Source organism: Amphiura filiformis, chromosome 3, assembly GCF_039555335.1.
Source record: "Amphiura filiformis chromosome 3, Afil_fr2py, whole genome shotgun sequence".
In the NCBI taxonomy this organism is placed as follows: Eukaryota; Metazoa; Echinodermata; class Ophiuroidea; order Amphilepidida; family Amphiuridae; genus Amphiura; species Amphiura filiformis.
The window spans coordinates 34,678,915-34,697,956 of NC_092630.1; the positions used below are offsets into that span (position 1 = coordinate 34,678,915).

The 19,042-nt window shown below is 36.2% G+C and overlaps 1 protein-coding gene across 1 annotated transcript; it reads right to left on the minus strand.

Moving 5' to 3' along the window:
- Window positions 1-201: 201 nt before the first annotated feature.
- Window positions 202-5,465, minus strand: LOC140148416 (uncharacterized). The gene is made up of 3 exons (XM_072170347.1): window positions 5,359-5,465; window positions 3,981-4,171; window positions 202-2,513 (listed from the first exon to the last, which is right to left on the minus strand). Exons 2-3 carry the CDS (start codon window positions 4,148-4,150, stop codon window positions 1,334-1,336), a joined length of 1,350 nt encoding a protein of 449 aa, XP_072026448.1. The 5' UTR covers window positions 4,151-4,171; window positions 5,359-5,465; the 3' UTR covers window positions 202-1,333.
- Window positions 5,466-19,042: the final 13,577 nt, after the last annotated feature.

Sequence of the window (19,042 nt, forward strand, 5' to 3'; positions counted from 1 at the left end):
TAAAAACCGCATAGTTTGACCAAAGAAACACACTTAAACTGGCAAAACAACCAACACCAAAAACATGGCATTCTCTGCTGGAATAACCTCTGACCTCAATCCACACACAAATTATTGATCTTAGTTCCTGCAAAGTATCAACTGTTTAGATTAGATTTTAAAACTGATCAAAATCAATTTTTATTCATGCATGTTGCCAAAATTCTTAGTACCCCAGATGAAGAACATGCAATGCATGGACAGATCCAATGCTCAACACAGATGCATAGAAACCCCTAGGGATTATGATTTTCTTGAAATGACTTTACTCAATGGATAAATTGTTTCATTTCATATTCACTCACTACCTGAGTGATTCTCTCAACCTGGCCAACCCATTGATCATAACTAAACTCAATGCTCACATTGGGGTGTTCACTCTCAAACTGAGCTAGTTCTGTTTTGATATCCTGTCCACGTGTGGACATTCCTAGCAGGATTAGGTTGGGGATAGTAGCAGCTATCTGTAATATAACTAATGGTTGCAGTTTCATACATGACCCTACACTTAGTGCCAGAAGTGTTGGGTGATCACGAAGCAATTCAAAACCTGCCTCTGTGAAGCATCTATTACCAAAGAGGTTCAAAACCTTCAGATTCTTTGCCCCAACTTGAATTGCACTCAGGACTTGATCACCTACATCTTGGCAGTACACTAAGGAATATTTTCCCAAAATTCTTAGTACCCCAGATGAAGAACATGCAATGTATGGACAGATCCAATGCTCAACACAGACGCATAGAAACCCCTAGGGATTATGATTTTCTTGAAATGATTTTACTCAATGGATAAATTGTTTCATTTCATATTCACTCACTACCTGAGTGATTCTCTCAACCTGGCCAACCCATTGATCATAACTAAACTCAATGCTCACATTGGGGTGTTCACTCTCAAACTGAGCTAGTTCTATTTTGATATCCTGTCCACGTGTGGACATTCCTAGCAGGATTAGGTTGGGGATAGTAGCAGCTATCTGTAATATAACTAATGGTTGCAGTTTCATACATGACCCTACACTTAGTGCCAGAAGTGTTGGGTGATCAAAGCAATTCAAAACCTGCCTCTGTGAAGCATCTATTACCAAAGAGGTTCAAAACCTTCAGATTCTTTGCCCCAACTTGAATTGCACTCAGGACTTGATCACCTACATCTTGGCAGTACACTAAGGAATATTTTCGCCAAAATTCTTAGTACCCCAGATGAAGAACATGCAATGTATGGACAGATCCAATGCTCAACACAGACGCATAGAAACCCCTAGGGATTATGATTTTCTTGAAATGATTTTACTCAATGGATAAATTGTTTCATTTCATATTCACTCACTACCTGAGTGATTCTCTCAACCTGGCCAACCCATTGATCATAACTAAACTCAATGCTCACATTGGGGTGTTCACTCTCAAACTGAGCTAGTTCTATTTTGATATCCTGTCCACGTGTGGACATTCCTAGCAGGATTAGGTTGGGGATAGTAGCAGCTATCTGTAATATAACTAATGGTTGCAGTTTCATACATGACCCTACACTTAGTGCCAGAAGTGTTGGGTGATCACGAAGCAATTCGAAACCTGCCTCTGTGATGCATCTATTACCAAAGAGGTTCAAAACCTTCAGATTCTTTGCCCCAACTTGAATTGCACTCAGGACTTGATCACCTACATCTTGGCAGTACACAAAGGACAGAATTTCTAGATCATGTAGATTTTGAAGGAGTTGAACTAAACTGGCTTCTCTGAAAGTGAAAAAGCCAGGACCATTTACACTTAGCAAGACCAGACTACAGTGACCACTCATTGCTTGAAACAGATTATCAAGAGAAATTGATCCAATAGGCAGAGGCTCACTAAATGAGGGATCACAAAGTTCCAACCCCTTCAGGTTACTACTGTGTCCTACAATGTCACACATGTTATAGAAAGCATCACTTGATTTAAACCTACAGTCATGGATTTCTAGCATTTCCACCTGTCTCAGAATGTCCTTTTGGCATTCAACTGAAGCTGTGATAGCACTATAGTCAAACCGAAGCTGCCTCAATGCATGACTGCCAGAAAGTCTCTCACAAACCATATCATTGATGATACCACCTTTTACACTTAAATATTCCAAGCAAACTAATGGTGCTTCCCATAATCTCTGGATCTGCACACCTTTTCTGCTGTAACTTTGCAGCTGAAGAGATTCTTCCTTGACTAGTGCCACATACAACCAAACCAAATTTGTAGGTATCATAGAAAGATCTGTGTCTCCTGAGCCCATTGTGAGTGATAACTGCAGCAAATTTGGACATCTATGGTGAATAACTTGCAGAATGGTATGATTGACATGACCAAGTTTTAAGTACTTGGTTGCTTGGCAAGTATATCTCTGAAGAAATGCTTTAATTTGTTGTCCCAGTGCATGGTGAACATCAATGTACCTCCACAAACTCCCATCTTGTGCAAGTCTTCGAAATCTCTGACATACTCTGGAGGAAAAAACAAGAAACAAATAAAATTATAAAAATGCACTACAGCCTTTTAAACTTACTGATCAATATTCAAAATACTTATCCCCTAGTATGTACCTAACCCTAATGGTCTAAGGGCTCTTTGGCGACTGGAAGGGAAAGAAGGAAGGAATAAAGAGAGAAAACAAAGAAAGAAGTTGTTTGCTCTGGGTGGGATTCGAACCTGAGATCCCTCGCATGCCAAGCAGTAGGCCGGCGACACTTAGCCACACATCTTCCGATGGCCTGGCCAACGAAGCGTGCTTATATATCACTTAGGGAGATTGCATCATCACATCGCCTGGGATGCACACACGTGCAGTGCATATATCAAGTAGTATTTTGTAGTACCTGGTACTGTTAGGGTTAAAATAAATGCTTAAAAATAACCAGCTATTTACTATCATAAATAGGCTGAATTCATAAAATCATAGATTGGTAAAGATGGTGTATAGCACGTGCATGTGCAGTCCCTATGTCAACGGCAGTGCACTTTAAAAAGACGTATATTTTGTGTCTATTTTCAAAGTAAAGCTGGTACTTAAGAGCATTAACAGTTTCAGATCAAAAAACAAAGAAAAAAATGGTATTTTTCACCATCAGAATTTGACTGCTGTTTTTGTAGTACTTCCAGGACTGTAAATACTTGAAGCCAATTATAAAAAACATTTCTAAAAATTGACTGGCATATTGATCAGTGTGCTTTGCTCTACGCAATAAATCTGTTTAAAACATGCATAGGAAACTTCCAAAATGCCTCTTATGCCACCTTAAGCTGCCACATTCATGATATTATAATGTATGTAAAACTGGTTATTTTCATTTACACAATGTTGGTGATTTTGTACATAGAAGCCTTTTACATAATCTTCTTTGCTAGAGAAATTCATACTTCTAATACTTATATTTATGCCAAAAATATCTCTATAATTATGACACCCCTATCTTGGGTCGAAAATTTTTATGACCCCCCCCCTTCCACCTACAAAGACTCAAGACAAATTATTCATTGCCGGAACTATGGCGTGGAGCGTGCCAACACTTAAGAGCGAAGAAAGTGCGCGGAGCATATTAAAATTGTTATTATAATGGTAAAGAAGGCGCGCAGAGCGCGTAAAAATTGTGCATAGATTGTACACACATTTTGATTGTGAAGATAAAGAATGTGCGAAAATTAGGAGTCACCAGCCCTTAATAATTCTATAACCCCCCTATTTTGGGTGTTAAAAAATTATAACCCCCTATTTTTGGTCTGAAAATTCTATGACCCCCCCTGTATTTTTGGGACCCCCTTCCAAAGAAAATGCCAGCCCCCTAAGATGTGTTGTTAATTTTCCATCCTACAAGGCACAAAATTATACTGTATGTAAGAAACTTGTGAAAATCACCACTTAAAACAGAGCAAATAATGTTAGCAACATGTTAACAACTGTTTTATATACAAACCTTGCTATTTTACATTTTTCTTCATTTGTGAGAAAAGAGAATATGATCAACAGGGCATCATCTGTAAGCTTTTCTATTGGACACAAGGCATCATCTGTGATGTTTTCTATTGGACAGTCATCATCTGCCCTAGCCATACTTCCTCGGTAACAACAAAAGCTCCCAAACATTTAAAATAGCAACACACATTTCTGAAATAATAACAATATAATTACTAATTTATAATAAATTAATGATCAATGAAAATGATATGTGACTGTTTATTTAACTGATGTTTGTTATTAACTAGGTGGGGTGGGGGTGAGGTGAGGTCCCCTGGCAGATTTGAAGACCTGCTAGGAATCGTGCTCCAGTTGTTTAGCCCTCATTTTAAATATTAATCCCAAAATTGTAGCTCTTAAGCAAAAAGCTGGTCATACTAAACAACCTATATTTTGGCCCAATTTTAATTAATTAGACCACAAGATATGTTGATTTACAAATTACTCATTTTTGTAATAATTTTCACTACAAAAGATGACTTTAGAAAACACACTAAGCAATGTATACACATGAATATGGATACCATAGGTCAAACAGGTTGTCAATTATTGTTGTCAATATTAATATTTTGCAACATTTATTAATGAAAACAGTTTTACCACTGGAGACACAATATGGCAATTCCTACCAGGGGCTTAGCCAGCTTTAGCTTTATTGGTTGGGGTGGGGTGGGGGGGGGGAAGGCATAATAAAATTTCAGGGGTACAGACAAAAAAAAATTGAAGGCTGTACATGTCTTTGAACTTCCAAAAAAGGCTTCACTGGGATGATGTACGCAAGATAGCATGCAAAAAAAATTGTATTTTACACTATTTTCGCCCATGATCGGGATGAAAAGGGCTTTACTGTGACAATGTGCGCATGTAGTGTGCAAAAATTGTGTATTTTACAATATTTTGGCCCATTATTGAGGTGAATTTTGGTGGAAAAGGGCTCCTTGCACCTTTTTTGCCCTCCAAATTTCCTTTCCTTTTTGTCAGAGGGCACTTTTTCTTTCATTTTTTATCGGGGAGGGGGGCACTCTGGTCCCCCTACACTACTGCTTGCTAAGAACAAATCCTTAAACATTCGAAATTTGTAGTAACTACAACAGTTACTGATTTTCACCAAGCATCTGCTAATAGCTGAATAAATCTAGCCTTCTCCACGTCCCAATAGTGGACTCAGGCTGAGCAACCTCGGACTAGCAATGACTAAACAACATGTCATGATACTGAATGCTAGCATCTGCTGTGCAAAAGTAGGCCTACGCCAATTCAACGTTTATTGCACATGTGAGTACTTGACAATGCTGTCACATCACAAAATCCACACTGCAATTAAAGTAGCTACTTACAATTCATCATGGATATGCGTAAACTCGCCCAATTTGCAGTGAATGTTGTTGAAAATGATGCGGAAATCTTTCTTCAATGTTGTTGATTTTGTTCATCAGGGTCACGGGCTCACACTCGTTAACATTAACAGCCTGTCGTCGTAAATTTACGGGCGCATAACCACTTAGCTCTACTGATACTCGCGTAGACAGTGCACGATTTGAGGTTGGTAATTTGGCATGTTTTTTTGGTTCCACTGGAACGAGGAACAGAATTCAGAATATGAGTCCCAAGAGGAAAGCGTCAGTTTGAAAATGGAAAGCAAAAGATTTACAAAAATGAAATGATCTGTCAAATGGATACAAAAAATTATGCAAATTAAAAGCAAAATTTAAAACACACACCATGCGAGATTCACTAAACCAGCCCTGAAAAACGGAAACAAACTGAGCCAAATGAAAGAAACCAGCATGAAGGACTCGGTTGGCAACATGAGGAACAATGGAACTAAAATAATAAAAAATATAAAAGAAATTAAAAGACAACAATCGGAAACAGTGAAATCAAAACAAACAAATAATAAAAAATAATTTTAAAATTTAAATCTTCATTGGGCATGGAAACAGGGGAACAAGGGAACAAGGTAAATAAAAAGAAATAAAATTGAAATAAAAATAATCAAAACATTTTTTTCATGAGGCATGGGAAGAGGGGAACACGGGAACAAGGTAAATAAAAAGAAATATGTGATTCACTAAACCAGCAAGAAGAAATTGGCTGACAACATGAGGAACATGGGAATTAAACAATAAAAATAAAAGAAATTGAAAGACAGCCATCGGAAACAATGGAAAATACTTAAAATAAATTTAAAAAAATCTTCATGAGGCATGGAAACAGGGGAACAAGGGAACAAGGTAAATAAAAAATAAAATTAATTTGAAAAATCTTCATGAGGCATGGAAACAGGGGAACAAGGTAAATAAAAAGAAATAAAATTAATTTTTAAAAAATCTTCATGAGGCATGGAAACAGGGGAACAAGGGAACAATGTCAATAAAAAGAAATACAATTAATTTAAAAAAAACCTTCATGAGGCATGGAAACAGGGGAACAAGGGAACAAGGTAAATAAAAAGAAATAAAATTAAAATAAAATTAATCAAAAATCTTTTTTTTTTCATGAGGCATGGGAACAGGGGAACACGGGAACAAGGTAAATAAAAAGAAATACGTGATTCACTAAACCAGCAAGAAGAAATTGGCTGACAACATAAGGAACAAGGGAACTAAACAATAAAAATAAAAGAAATTGAAAGACAACCATCGGAAACAATGGAAAAATACTTAAAATAAATTTAAAAAATCTTCATGAGGTATCGTGTTTAGGGGCTGTACTGGGGGGGGTTCATAGAATTTTGAAAACAAAAGTAGGGGGTTATAATTTTTAACACCTAAAATAGGGGGGTTATAGAATTATTAAGAGTCTATTAAGGGTCAGTAGGCCTACTCAAAATTTTCACGCACTGCGCGCGCATTCTTTAACTTAACAATCAAAACATGCACACAATCTTTATTTATCCAAATTTTTGCGCTCTCCGCGCACCTTCTTTCCACTTAAAATCAATATTTTAACGTGCTCCGCACACTTTCTTCAATTAATTTAATTTGACTAGAGTCTGTGTAAGCAGAAGGGGGGGTCATAAAAATTTTCGACCCAACATAGGGGGGTCGTAAAAAATTTAGCCCGCGATAGGGGGGTCATAAAAAATTGACTCCGGTAACCGACATATTGATGACCCCCCCCACACCCTCAAAAAACATGAAAAATTGGAAAATAGGGTAGCAAAATTGAAATTACTAATACGCGGAAATGAAATTTAGGGTATGAAATATGATGCAATGAATAAAACCCCTGTTTAGGGTGTGAAAACAGGCACGTGTTACCTGTTTAGTAGGGTATCGTTTTAGCCTTGTTTAGGGTGCTTTTTAAAAGTTCATTATCGCGGATGATGTACAGGCCAAAATGGGAGTGACCCCCCTGAGGTGATGAAGTTGAAGATAATAAGATATTTTATTCTTATTATGAGTGTAAAAGACTATACTATTATTAGCTACTAAAATATTATATTTAAATACTAAAAATATTATACTTAATTCTCTGTGTGTTGATAGGATACCCAGAGCAGCCAGCGCAAATAAACGTTGAAAACCAAGTACATCTGGCCGGATTCGAACCGCGGAACCGGCGACCTTCGCAGTGGCGGCACCATGATTTTTCGGGGGTGGGGTGGGGCATAGGGGGCAAAGTGAATTTCATGGGGGGAAAATCGGCAAATTTTGTGCACAATTGCCGCAAAAAGTGGAAATTTACAGAATGTTTTGGGTTTTGTCTCAAAAGTGTGGAGGGGGGGAGCAAGACAAATATTTGGGGGTCAAATGGCCCTTGCCCCCCCTCCCCGTAGTACGCGTAGCACCACCACTCCACCACTGGACCTTCGTATTAGGGAACAACCCAAAAGTTCGATGAAGCCCTATAAACGAAAGTCCTTTCGTTAGTGGGGGAGGGGGTCAGAAAGTCCGATTACGTTTGTAAAAAAGGAATTAAAACATCGGTCAAAGTTGATCTTTTTTTTAAGGATTTACTCGGGGATTTACTATATCATTTCCAAATTCGAAAAGTACGTATTAACATTTGACAGTGATTTCTTCAAAATGATTTCAAATCAACATAGAGTGCAGTCTCATCCCCTGGTTATATAAAGGTCATGAAAACGTTTTAAACGTTATGTATGAAAACACACTACAAAACTATTTCTAAAATATTTTCAAAATGTTACTGTAAAACATTTTTAAGACCATTATGTTAGAATATTTGCAGGAGATTATCAAAAAATGTTTTCAAATGTTTAATATGAAAACGTGTTTACCCTTATACCCTCTATATAATCCGACATTTAAACGTTTTCTGGCAACCTTTTCTAACCTTTGGCGAATGATGTCGAAAACGTTTTGTGTTTGATACCACTTTCTTTTTTTTATTTGGAAATCCACCAACTGCTATTTTTTCCGTGCCAAAAAAGTTAATGAAGAAAAATATTTTAACGGGATCAATATCCTAGCATTGTCACATCACCCCCTCCACAACCCCATGCACCATAGCGACGGCCCCTGTAGGGCCTATCCTATATGAATACGGGTTAGAATTTTCGATATTTGTCACTTACGTTAGAGGGGAGGGGGGAGGGGCGGTAGCCTTCTAACGAAAGGACTTTCGTTTATAGGACTTCATCGAACTTTTGGGTTGTTCCCTAATACTATAGCCAATTGATCCACAGAGGCACAAAGGCGAAGAGCGGAAGATTTTAATCTACCGTATATTCTGAATCCTTGATTATTACCTTGTTACTTATTCAAGTAATTTTGAACTTTTGCCCCTGTGTAACCTTTGATCAGTAGATTATCTCAAAATGCCCAAGTGGTGCCCACTCGTCAAATTTTTCATTAAGAATATGCTGTTGAGATTTTACAAGGAAGGCGCTCTCTCATTTCTATGAAATCCCTGGAAATCCATAGCGCCATTAGGCGAACGTCTACGCTATAGTTTGATTGGTCAGTCTTGCGTTATTGGTGAAAATGTCAAAGGTTAACAATTTTGGGCTCACATGGGTCAAAACAGAAAATTTCCTGCAATTTTTATCAAAATTATCTCCAATTGTTTATCTGGATATAGAAATAAAAAGAATAATTTGCATAATATAGGATATCATCATGTTACTAAGGAAACACAGCTAATGGGTATATACTAAACCATTTCGCTGTATTACCTAAAGGTAACAAAATGTCTTACATAGTGCAAACTATTCTTTTTCTGATTGTTATAAGAAGACAAAATTTGACCCTTAATTGTGTAAACTTTGAACTATAGATATCTCGGAATGCCGAAAGGTACCCATCTGTTATATTCTTATTTTCTATAACAACCCAAACATCAACATAAAAGTAAAAACAAAGTTAGTCATGCCTAACTTGACACTCACATTTCGACTATTTAGTGAATTTCTACAACAAACAAAAAGAAAGATTACATGAGAACTTCCCCGTATTAAACCTTCAAGAGTAGTTTTACCTGATTGCTTGGTGCAGTGGACTTCCATGATATTATTCCTCCGCGAAAATGAGATGATAGTAATTCGCACACGTTTGGGAAAGCAAGCAGGAAATTAGCAGCTCTGGAATACATCTTTAACATGTTAATATTCTGGTGACTCAATTATAACAAAGGAATACGTTCGAATGTTCCGATGCCAAAATATTTATGTGATATTCCATGTGCTAAACATTTTCTTCTTCCTCCCTATCGAAACACATGTACAAGACGGGTTGATCCCATGCCTATTATTTTGACCAATTTAATTGTAGCTCAGCCCCACGGTTGTTTGATGTTATCATTTATCAATTTTTAAAAACATTATTAATGTTCAATTCTAGATCTGATTAATACCAACAGCTATCACAAAAATAAACTGTAGATACACATATATTTTGTAGCAATTTTTAACATAGAGTTTCGTTTCTATATCAAATTATTCATCTTTTTCTGCTTTTTAATGGTAATTTTATTAAACTGTACATTTGTGTGCAAATTGAGGGCGCAATTTGCATAATTATAGTTAAAATTAAAATTAGCCAAATAATATGAGTTGTACTTTAACTCCATGATAAAAAGGCGTTTTTTAAAATTCCCTTGCCATGCCATTTGTTAGTCTGTTTGCTGATGTTCTAATGCTATTTTACAAGTGTCTACAAATATGTCAATAAAATTTTAGATAAATAGCGCCATCATTTTTCCATTTTTCTTAAAAATGACTCAGTTTTACATGCCATCAAACAACCGTGGCCCTTGAACATGTTGAAATGAAGTTCGTCTCCCCGCGACACTTTACAGTACAAGTGGAAGTATAAAGTAAAAGTAAGTCAATTAAAGTCTAGAGTCTAGAAACACCTAATTTAATTACCATGCAAATAATTATGCATAGATCATGAAGTTTTAATCAACATGGTTCTAACATCATTTGGCAGTATTTGTATGCATATAATTTGATTTCATGAGATTTGGAAATAGAGTTTTCTTTTGTGATCTGCATAGAAGTCAAATATGACGCGGTACAATTTAAATAATTGGGCATATAACTTTTGAACCCGAGCGATTAAAGATTATTGCAATGTTTTGTTTTCAATTTGTTTCTTGCAAAAATATCCGATTCGGCGATTGTATTGGTTTTTTTCTTTTGTTACAGCCTACATAAGAACGGTATCATGCATGTCCAAAACCGCATATTTTGGCTTTACTATAGTCTTTACTTATCTATCCCTTTGTTATTTTTCAGGTTTGTTCAGGACATTATACCTGAAACATATATCGTCTCAGGACGAATATCGTCTCAGATTATACGTACCAATTATTTCACCTTATCTTTAGGTTTAAAACAATTGGCAAAGAAAAAACCGAATATCTCTCCCTGCGATTATAGTTGTTTCTTGTTCTTATCAGTGGGGTAGCCAGACCTTTTTTTTGGGGGGGAGGAGGGGCAATTTTCAAGGGGTAAATTTGACGAAAAGGGCAAAAATTGAGCATAAAAGTACAAAAAGCCTAAAAACATTTGCTACGCCATTTTTTCTTATGGACTTGTGCAAGAACGACAGAAATATAATGATGTTATCTATTTTTGTGGCACAACTATATACGTTCTACATTTCTGTGGCAAGAATAACTAAGTATAGGCTTAACATTTTCCTCGGGTAAAATATAGCCACGTTATTATAGCGTCACAGCGTTATGTAAGGTTGTGAAAATGTTATGTTTACTATACGCCCAAACGTCTTAAGCTAATCATAGATCCATCCTTTACGCTCATTTTAGTGATAAATTTTTACTCCAGCACCTTACCCGGAGGTAGGACCGACCATCATAAATGACCGGGGGGACGAGGCCCACCATAGGTTGCCACAGTAAAATCCATGATTTTCATTTCGCTCTTGTAAAATTGTTCCAAAAGATAGTGCCTTTTTTTTACTTGTTAATTAGTTTGAAATCTAGGAGAAAATTCGGTGAAAATCGCATGTTCGTAGAATTTTTAGCAAACAATTTCCTAATTTTGCAAAGATGCGTTCACATTATGACTTCATAACGACATTATGTGGGGCATGTTTGTACTTTTGTTGGTATCACTGGAGGGGGGGGGGAGACGTAAAGCTATACATTAGTACCGAATATAATGGTTTATAATTGAAAATTAGGCGGTTGCAACAACAGAATGCAGAATATGGCTCAGTAGTTCTTGGGTTAAATGCGGGTCTTTCCAGTAGGTCTACTGTACGGTAGATCGCAAAACAAGCAATTATGATGCAGTTCAGAAACAATAGTCCTAATCCAGTTTTGTCAAAGTGTTGTCAAATACACTTGACACGCTATTACAAGTTACAAACACGATTGTATTTGATGATATTAAAAATCAAACATTAGGCATAAGGCCGGGATTATACTAGTCAGTGAGAAAATTACACATGTAAAATGCCGGGGTAAAATGATTACAAAATGGTGTTGAGTACATTTAATATATTCATTATTTTATTACATGTTATTTCAAAATTGCATGCGTAAAAGTGCACCTTTTAATTTGATTAGTTCCTTGAAATAAAACATCGAAAACATGTTGACTGTGCTTGGCCAGTCAAAAAGAAGTAAACTCATGTTTGTGGCGCTTTTGCCATGAAATCAACAAGGAATCCGCTGTAAATGAAAATATCATTAAAAGAGCAGGTCCTGGACGTCTAAATTTAAAAGAATTGTTGTATTTGTTTGCACCAAATCCGAGTTATACTCATTTCAATAAAACCACACATTTTTAGCTGCACACGGTTTCACTTCCCTAGAATGTATAGTCATGATCACGTTATTGGTATGGCGCGATATTCAAATGCAAAATAAAAAGTTGTGTATGGCATGAATGGTTTCGATCAATAATGCCTAGCGGACCACCATATGGCTTATACAGACGGCCTCAAGAGTTCTTTTTTGATTTTTGATTTTTGATTTTCAATTTTATCATATTGCACTGCACACAAAGCACCTGACAGTCTTCGAATTAAATTTTTCTTTGGGGGGGGGTCCTCTTTTGCACCCCATTTTGAAAGTTGTTGTGCAATTTAATCTGACGCAGAGGAAGCACGGCCCAAGGCAATCAACACATAAAGTCAGTGAAATGTTCTGGATGCAAAATTAATTTGACTAAATCTGAGGCTATTCTCATGTTGGTACTCTTAAAGGCAGTGATTTTAGACCCTTTAAGGACAATGGTTTGCTTTGGAAGTCAAACACTCTTGGTATCAACTTTTCTCTGAATACAAATGCTCTTTATGAGCTCAAGTTTGTTCCAAAGCATTACCAACTCGAACTGATTTTGAATTGCTGGAGAATGAGAAATTCGGGGGGGCACTCCAACTTTGGAGGTGACGCGTATGTAGGGCTGTTAAGACCCCTTTTTCAGCATCGCTGTCACCCAAAGACCCTATATGTTTTTACGAACATATGCTCTGTCATCCAAAGACCCCTTATTTTTCCATTTGATCTGTCACCCAAAGACCCTTACAAGTTCAATTTGAACAGCAACTTTCATTTATCACTGATTTTGTTACTTACTTCGAGGTTTCTGTGGCGCTGTTTCGGCTCTCACCCAAAGATTCCATTTAAAAAAAGGTCATGTTCTCACCCAATGACCCCATATTTTTTACATTTTGCTCTCACCGAATGCCTAAAATCATGCTCTCACCCAATGACCCCATATTTTTTACATTTTGCTCTCACCGAATGCCCCTTAGTGCGAAAGTGCCAGCCCTACACCTATATCCATTTCATATTGAAGTGCCCCCAAGGGGGAGAAATTTGTCTTTGATTGGTAAAGTAACTGTTATTAAAACACTCTTGCTTCCCCAGCTACTTTACTTATTTTTTGTTTTATGTAATTCCATTCCCAAGCTTTTCTTTAAGAAAGTCAACACTTTATTTTTTAAATTTATCTGGAAAGGAGGGATTGATCGTGTCAAGCGTAACTTGTTTTATAATGACCATAAGGAAGCTGGTTTGAGAATGGTGGACATTGAAGCTTTTTCACAAGCTCAAAAACTTTTTTGGGCAAAACTATTGTTTGATCCTTATGTCTCTGCTTGGAAATGTATTGAACTAAGCATTTTCAGTAAATTCCATGAAAATACATCTTTCTTGTGGAGAGCGAATGCCCCTAAGGCCGTTATTTCCTCTTTGAAAACTGCCAGCTCTCTGAAACCATCAGGACTTGGTATATTTACAGGGATAGAATTAAGCACAATATGGGCTTTGGTGATTATCAATTGCAGGATCTGCTGTGATGGAATAAAGATATTAGCCTTAAACGCAGGAGCTTCTTTTGTTACCCTAAATGGATTGATGAGGGTATTTATACGGTTGCTGATCTGGATCGGGGCTATAATTTTTTGTTAAGACATTTGAGGATATTGTGATCGAGCAGTTTAATATCCCCATCAAACATATGAGAATGTATAATTCCCTTATGAATGGTATCCTTCTTGACTGGTTCTACAATCCTCCTAATGTTGATGTGAACTATTTAACAGGTTAAAAATTATATACTAATTCTCTGGGTTGATAGGATGAACAAATTTATCCAGAGCAGCCAGTGCAAATAAACGTTGAAAACCCAGTACATCTGGCCGGATTCGAACCGGCGACATTCGCAGTGGCGGCACCATGATTTTTTTCGGGGGATAGGGGGCAAAGTGAATTTCATGGGGGAAAATCGATCGGCAAATTTTGTGCAAAATTGCCGCAAAAAGTGGAATTTAAGTAATTTTGAACTTTTACCCCTGTGCAACCTTTGATCCTAGATAATCTCAAAATGCCCAAGTGGTGCCCACTCGTCAAATGTTTCATTAAGAATATGCTGTTGAGATTTTACAAGGAGGGCGCCCTCTCATTTCTATGAAATCCATAGCGCAATTAGGCGAACGTTTACGGTATAGTTTGATTGGTCAGTCTTGCGTTATTGGTGAAAATGTCAAAGGTTAACGATTTTGGGCTCACATTGGTCAAAACAGAAAATTTCCTGCAATTTTTTTATAAAAATGTATCTCCAATTGTTTATCTAGATATAGAAATAAAATGAATAATTTGCATAATATATGATATCATCATGTTAGTAAGGAAACACAGCTAATGGGTATATACTAACCCATTTTGCTGTATTACCTATAGGAAACAAAATGTCTTACATAGTGCAAACTATTCTTTTTTTGGATTGTTATAAGAAGACAAAATTTGACCCTTAATTGTGTAAACTTTGAACTATAGATATCTCGGAATGCCGAAAGGTACCCACCTGTTATATTCTTATTTTCTATAACCCAAACATCAACATAAAAGTAAAAACAAAGTTAATCATGCCTAACTTAACACTCACATTTCGACTATTTAGTGAATTTCTACAACAAACATAAAGAAAATATTACATGACCACTTCCCCGTATTAAAGCTTCAAGAGTAGTTTTACCTGATTGCTTGCTGCAGCGGACTTCCATGATATTATTCCTCCGCGAAAATGAGATGATAGTAATTCGCACACGTTTGGGAAAGCAAGCAGGAAATTAGCAGCTCTGGAATACATCTTTAACATGTTAATATTCTGGTGACTCAATTATAACGAAGGAAGACGCTCGAATGCTCCGATGCCAAAATATTTATGTGATATTCCATGTGCTAAACATTTTCTTTCTCCTCCCCTGTCGAAACACATGTACATGTGAGACGGGTTGATCACATGCCTATTATTTTGACCAATTTAATCGTAGCCCAGAAGTTCGTCTCCTCCCCGCGACACTGTACAGTACAAGTGGAAGTATAAAGTAAAAGTAAGTCAATTAAAGTCTAGACTCTAGAAACACCTAATTTAATTATCATGCAAATAATTATGCATAGATCATGAAGTTTTAATCAACATGGTTCTAACATCATTTGGCAGTATTTGTATACATATAATTTGATTTCATGAGATTTGGAAATACAGTTTTCTTTTGTGATCTGCAAATATTACGCGGTACAATTAACCCGAGTGATTAAAGATTATTGCAATGTATTGTTTTCAATGTGTTTCTTGCAAAAAATACCCGATTCGGCGATTGTATTGGTTTTTCTTTTGTTACAGCCTACATAAGAACTGTATCATGCATGTCCAAAACCGCATATTCTGGCCATTTCAGTATAGTCTTTCCTTTTCTATCTCTTTGTTATTTTTCAGGTTTGTTCAGGACATAGCCTACGTACCAATTATTTCACCATCGTTAGGTTTAAAACAATTGGCAAAGAAAAATCCCGCGATATCTCTCCCTGCGATTATAGTTGTTTCTTGTTCTTATCAGTGGGGTATAGATAGACTTTTTTTTTTGGGGGGAACATTCAAGGGGAAAATTGGACGAAAATGTTTAAGACCTTGAATATAAAGGCGACCAGCATCCCATGGCCCCCTTTGCTACGCCACTTGTTCTTGTTCAACGAAGGGAGTTTCCCCTACGTTAATTCTTACGTCAGCTGTCATGATTATAAGCTGACGTAAATCAAACAATTTGAGACTTATTACTGGATCCACGTATCAAATTGTCAATAGTGTTGTCAAATACACTATCTCTATTTTGACACGCTATTACAAGTTACAACACGATTGTATTTATGATGATATTAAAAATTAAACATTAAGGCGGTGATTACTAATGTTTATCGGCAAGTCAGTGAGAAAATTACACCTGGAAATTGATTATAAAGTGGTGTTGAGTACATTTAATCTATTCTTTTCATGTCAAAATTTTATGTGAAATTTGCTCCGCACCTTTTAACTCCGGAAGACAATAATTTACACGAGTTACCATGGTTACGAGGTGGTATCTATACAAACTGTAGCACCGTCGTGGATTTTGCATTTGAATATAGCGCCATACCAATCAATACACTACACGCATGGTAAGTGAAACCGTGTGCAGCTACAAAATGGTTGGTTTTATTAAAATGAGTATAACTCGGGTTTGGTGTGAGTAAATTCTTTTTTTAATTTAGACGTTCAGAATCTTCTCTTCTCAATGATATTTTCATTTACACGAGTTTATTTCTTTTTTGAATCAGCATGTACATATCTGTTTGACCCCGCAGGAAAACCTCATTTGAACCCAACTCGCTCAGTCAGTGTTGTCGATACCCTCAGATTAATAAGTAAACAGATTGGAATTTTCCATGCCTGTGCCCTCTAAGTGTACACGAATTCAGCTGACGCCGGTACATAGTTCAGACCTGGCGACATCGCGCGAAGTTTCTTTTGTGTACGCTCGCGCTATTTGCGCTATTTTTGAGTTTGCTCACGCGGCACCTGACTTAGCGTCGATCCCCATGGGCAACATGCCAAATTTCCACGATATCTCGATACTTTACAAGCAGTGAAAGAAGTACAAAGGCGTGGCAAATCAACAATTGACCTCCCAGTCCCAGCTACATTTAGCCAACGGAGAGACACTTCATTAATAAACCATCAAATACTTATTGATGTATGTTGCTCCATCAACTCGTAAAGAAAATATACTTTCAAACCAAAACCGGGATCTAAAGTTAAATATTCATATGAAGAGTCTATGAAGCCGTGGTAAACGATCTTATGTTATAAAATGAACTAGCAAAATTTGGCGCTTTAACCGCAGTGTTGGCAAAATTGTACTCTATTGTCAATGATATCTATACCTTTTGTTCTGGATCGATGAAGTTACAAGTTGTGAATATAACGTACAATGTATGCTCTTGTAAGCCTATACATTAATATGTGAATGTTATTTTTATAGGCGTATGAATAGAAATACCAGCAGAGATAGAAAACGGCCGAACATATTTCAGATGAAATAACAGAATAAACAATAGCCCATAACAACCTCTGCATTCAAGTCCCATTAGGTAAAAAATGCAACATTTTTGGGGTATATTCTGTTTCAAAACTATCGCCATGATCAACGGCTTCATCAAGACTTGCACTTCTAAAATCATTTGGCAAAAGTGACTCTCATGGATGTTTTTGAGCAAAAAACGTGCATATCTTGTAAAATATATCTACTTATTGACCATTAATCCTAAAAAAGATTGCTGGATAAGTAAATCAATAATTATATTTTGTTGATTGTACTTGATTGTATGTTTAAGAAAAACCAACCATCCTCTACTTTTCATTAAAGATTTTGTTAAATCAAACAAACAGTGTATGAAGTTGTGCATTATGAAGTGAAATCGGGTGTAAGGTGATTTTGACCTTGAAACCTGATTCTTTCCGACTCGTGTAACAAAATGGAACATTAAGCAGCAAGCGAGAAATAATAGTTGTTATTTCATCACTGTTCATGTCTATGTGCAGGAAAAAAAATAGGTTCAGTTCAGTTTAGTCCAGTTTTATTTTATCCAAACATCATAAAAATACAAACAACATTCGGTTATTCCACTTGAAATACATACACCCCTCTATGGAAGACATGACTCACATACAGGGTGCTACATGGGATGTAGATTTCAAATGGAGTCACCCATACAGGTAACCATAATTTGAAATTTACACTCCCTTTGTGGAAGATTAAGGTCATGTCTTCTAAATGGGTATGTGGATTTTAATTTTATTGGAAAATACTAATACTTTACTAATATGCAATATAAATTAATTAGTAGATATGTAAGGTTCATGGTTCAAAGTATACATGACGAAATACATACTAGTACGATGGATAAAGAGACGACACTGCTAAACGCTGAGTAAGAGATCTAGTGCTCTCGGCCTAAAATTACAAATAAATAATAATATGGAATTAACTTTATGTACTCTACAGGTACACACATCAGGTGCCATAAATAAGGGCGCCGATAAATTTGTACCCTCAAATAACCCAATTATATAATAAGTCCAAGAATCATTTTCTCAAAATAAAAAACTGCTTGAATATTGATCGAAGCCTTCGAAGGTACGTTTTAAAAGACTGAAGTTTATGTTCCAAAGAATTGCAACATACACTTGAACTCAGGTGGTGTAAAGCCCAGGTTGGTGTTAGTATATGGGCAATACTGTTTTTTCAGCATGTCCCCTACTATAACTATAGAAATCTTCATTTAAGTTAAAATGATAATTCTTGTCCCGTAAACCAAATAGAAAGGAGACTATGGTGAAATTGATACATCCCAGACTATCATCCCAGCAAACACAAAACGTTTTCGACATCATTCGCAAAAGGTTATAAAAGGTTATAAATGTCGGGTTATATAAAGGGTACATTAATGGTATAAAACGTTTTCATAACATTAAATCACATTTGTTGGTAATATACTGCACAGCAAACACAAATGTTTAACAGAAAACATTTAAATGTTGGGTTATATAAAAAAAAAAAAAACGTTTTAATAACATTCCAAAAACATTTTGAAAACTTGGTACAAATCATTCTAAACAGAATGTTATTTTGGGGTTGAAAAATATTTTGCAAAAAATGTTTGCCCAAAATATTTACAATAACGTTTTTAAAATGTTTTCACGACATTTAAATGTTATTAAAACGTTATGTAAAAAAACATTTTAAGAACATTTCTGTG

What these genes read in the sequence shown, in the direction of transcription:
- LOC140148416 (XM_072170347.1), bottom strand. Translation starts at nt 4,150, where the DNA reads ATGTTTGGGAGCTTTTGTTGTTACCGAGGAAGTATGGCTAGGGCAGAT. An exon ending in GAAAAATGTAAAATAGCAAG is followed by an intron (nt 2,514 to 3,980) that starts GTTTGTATATAA and finishes TTTTTCCTCCAG; the next exon opens with AGTATGTCAGAGATTTCGAA.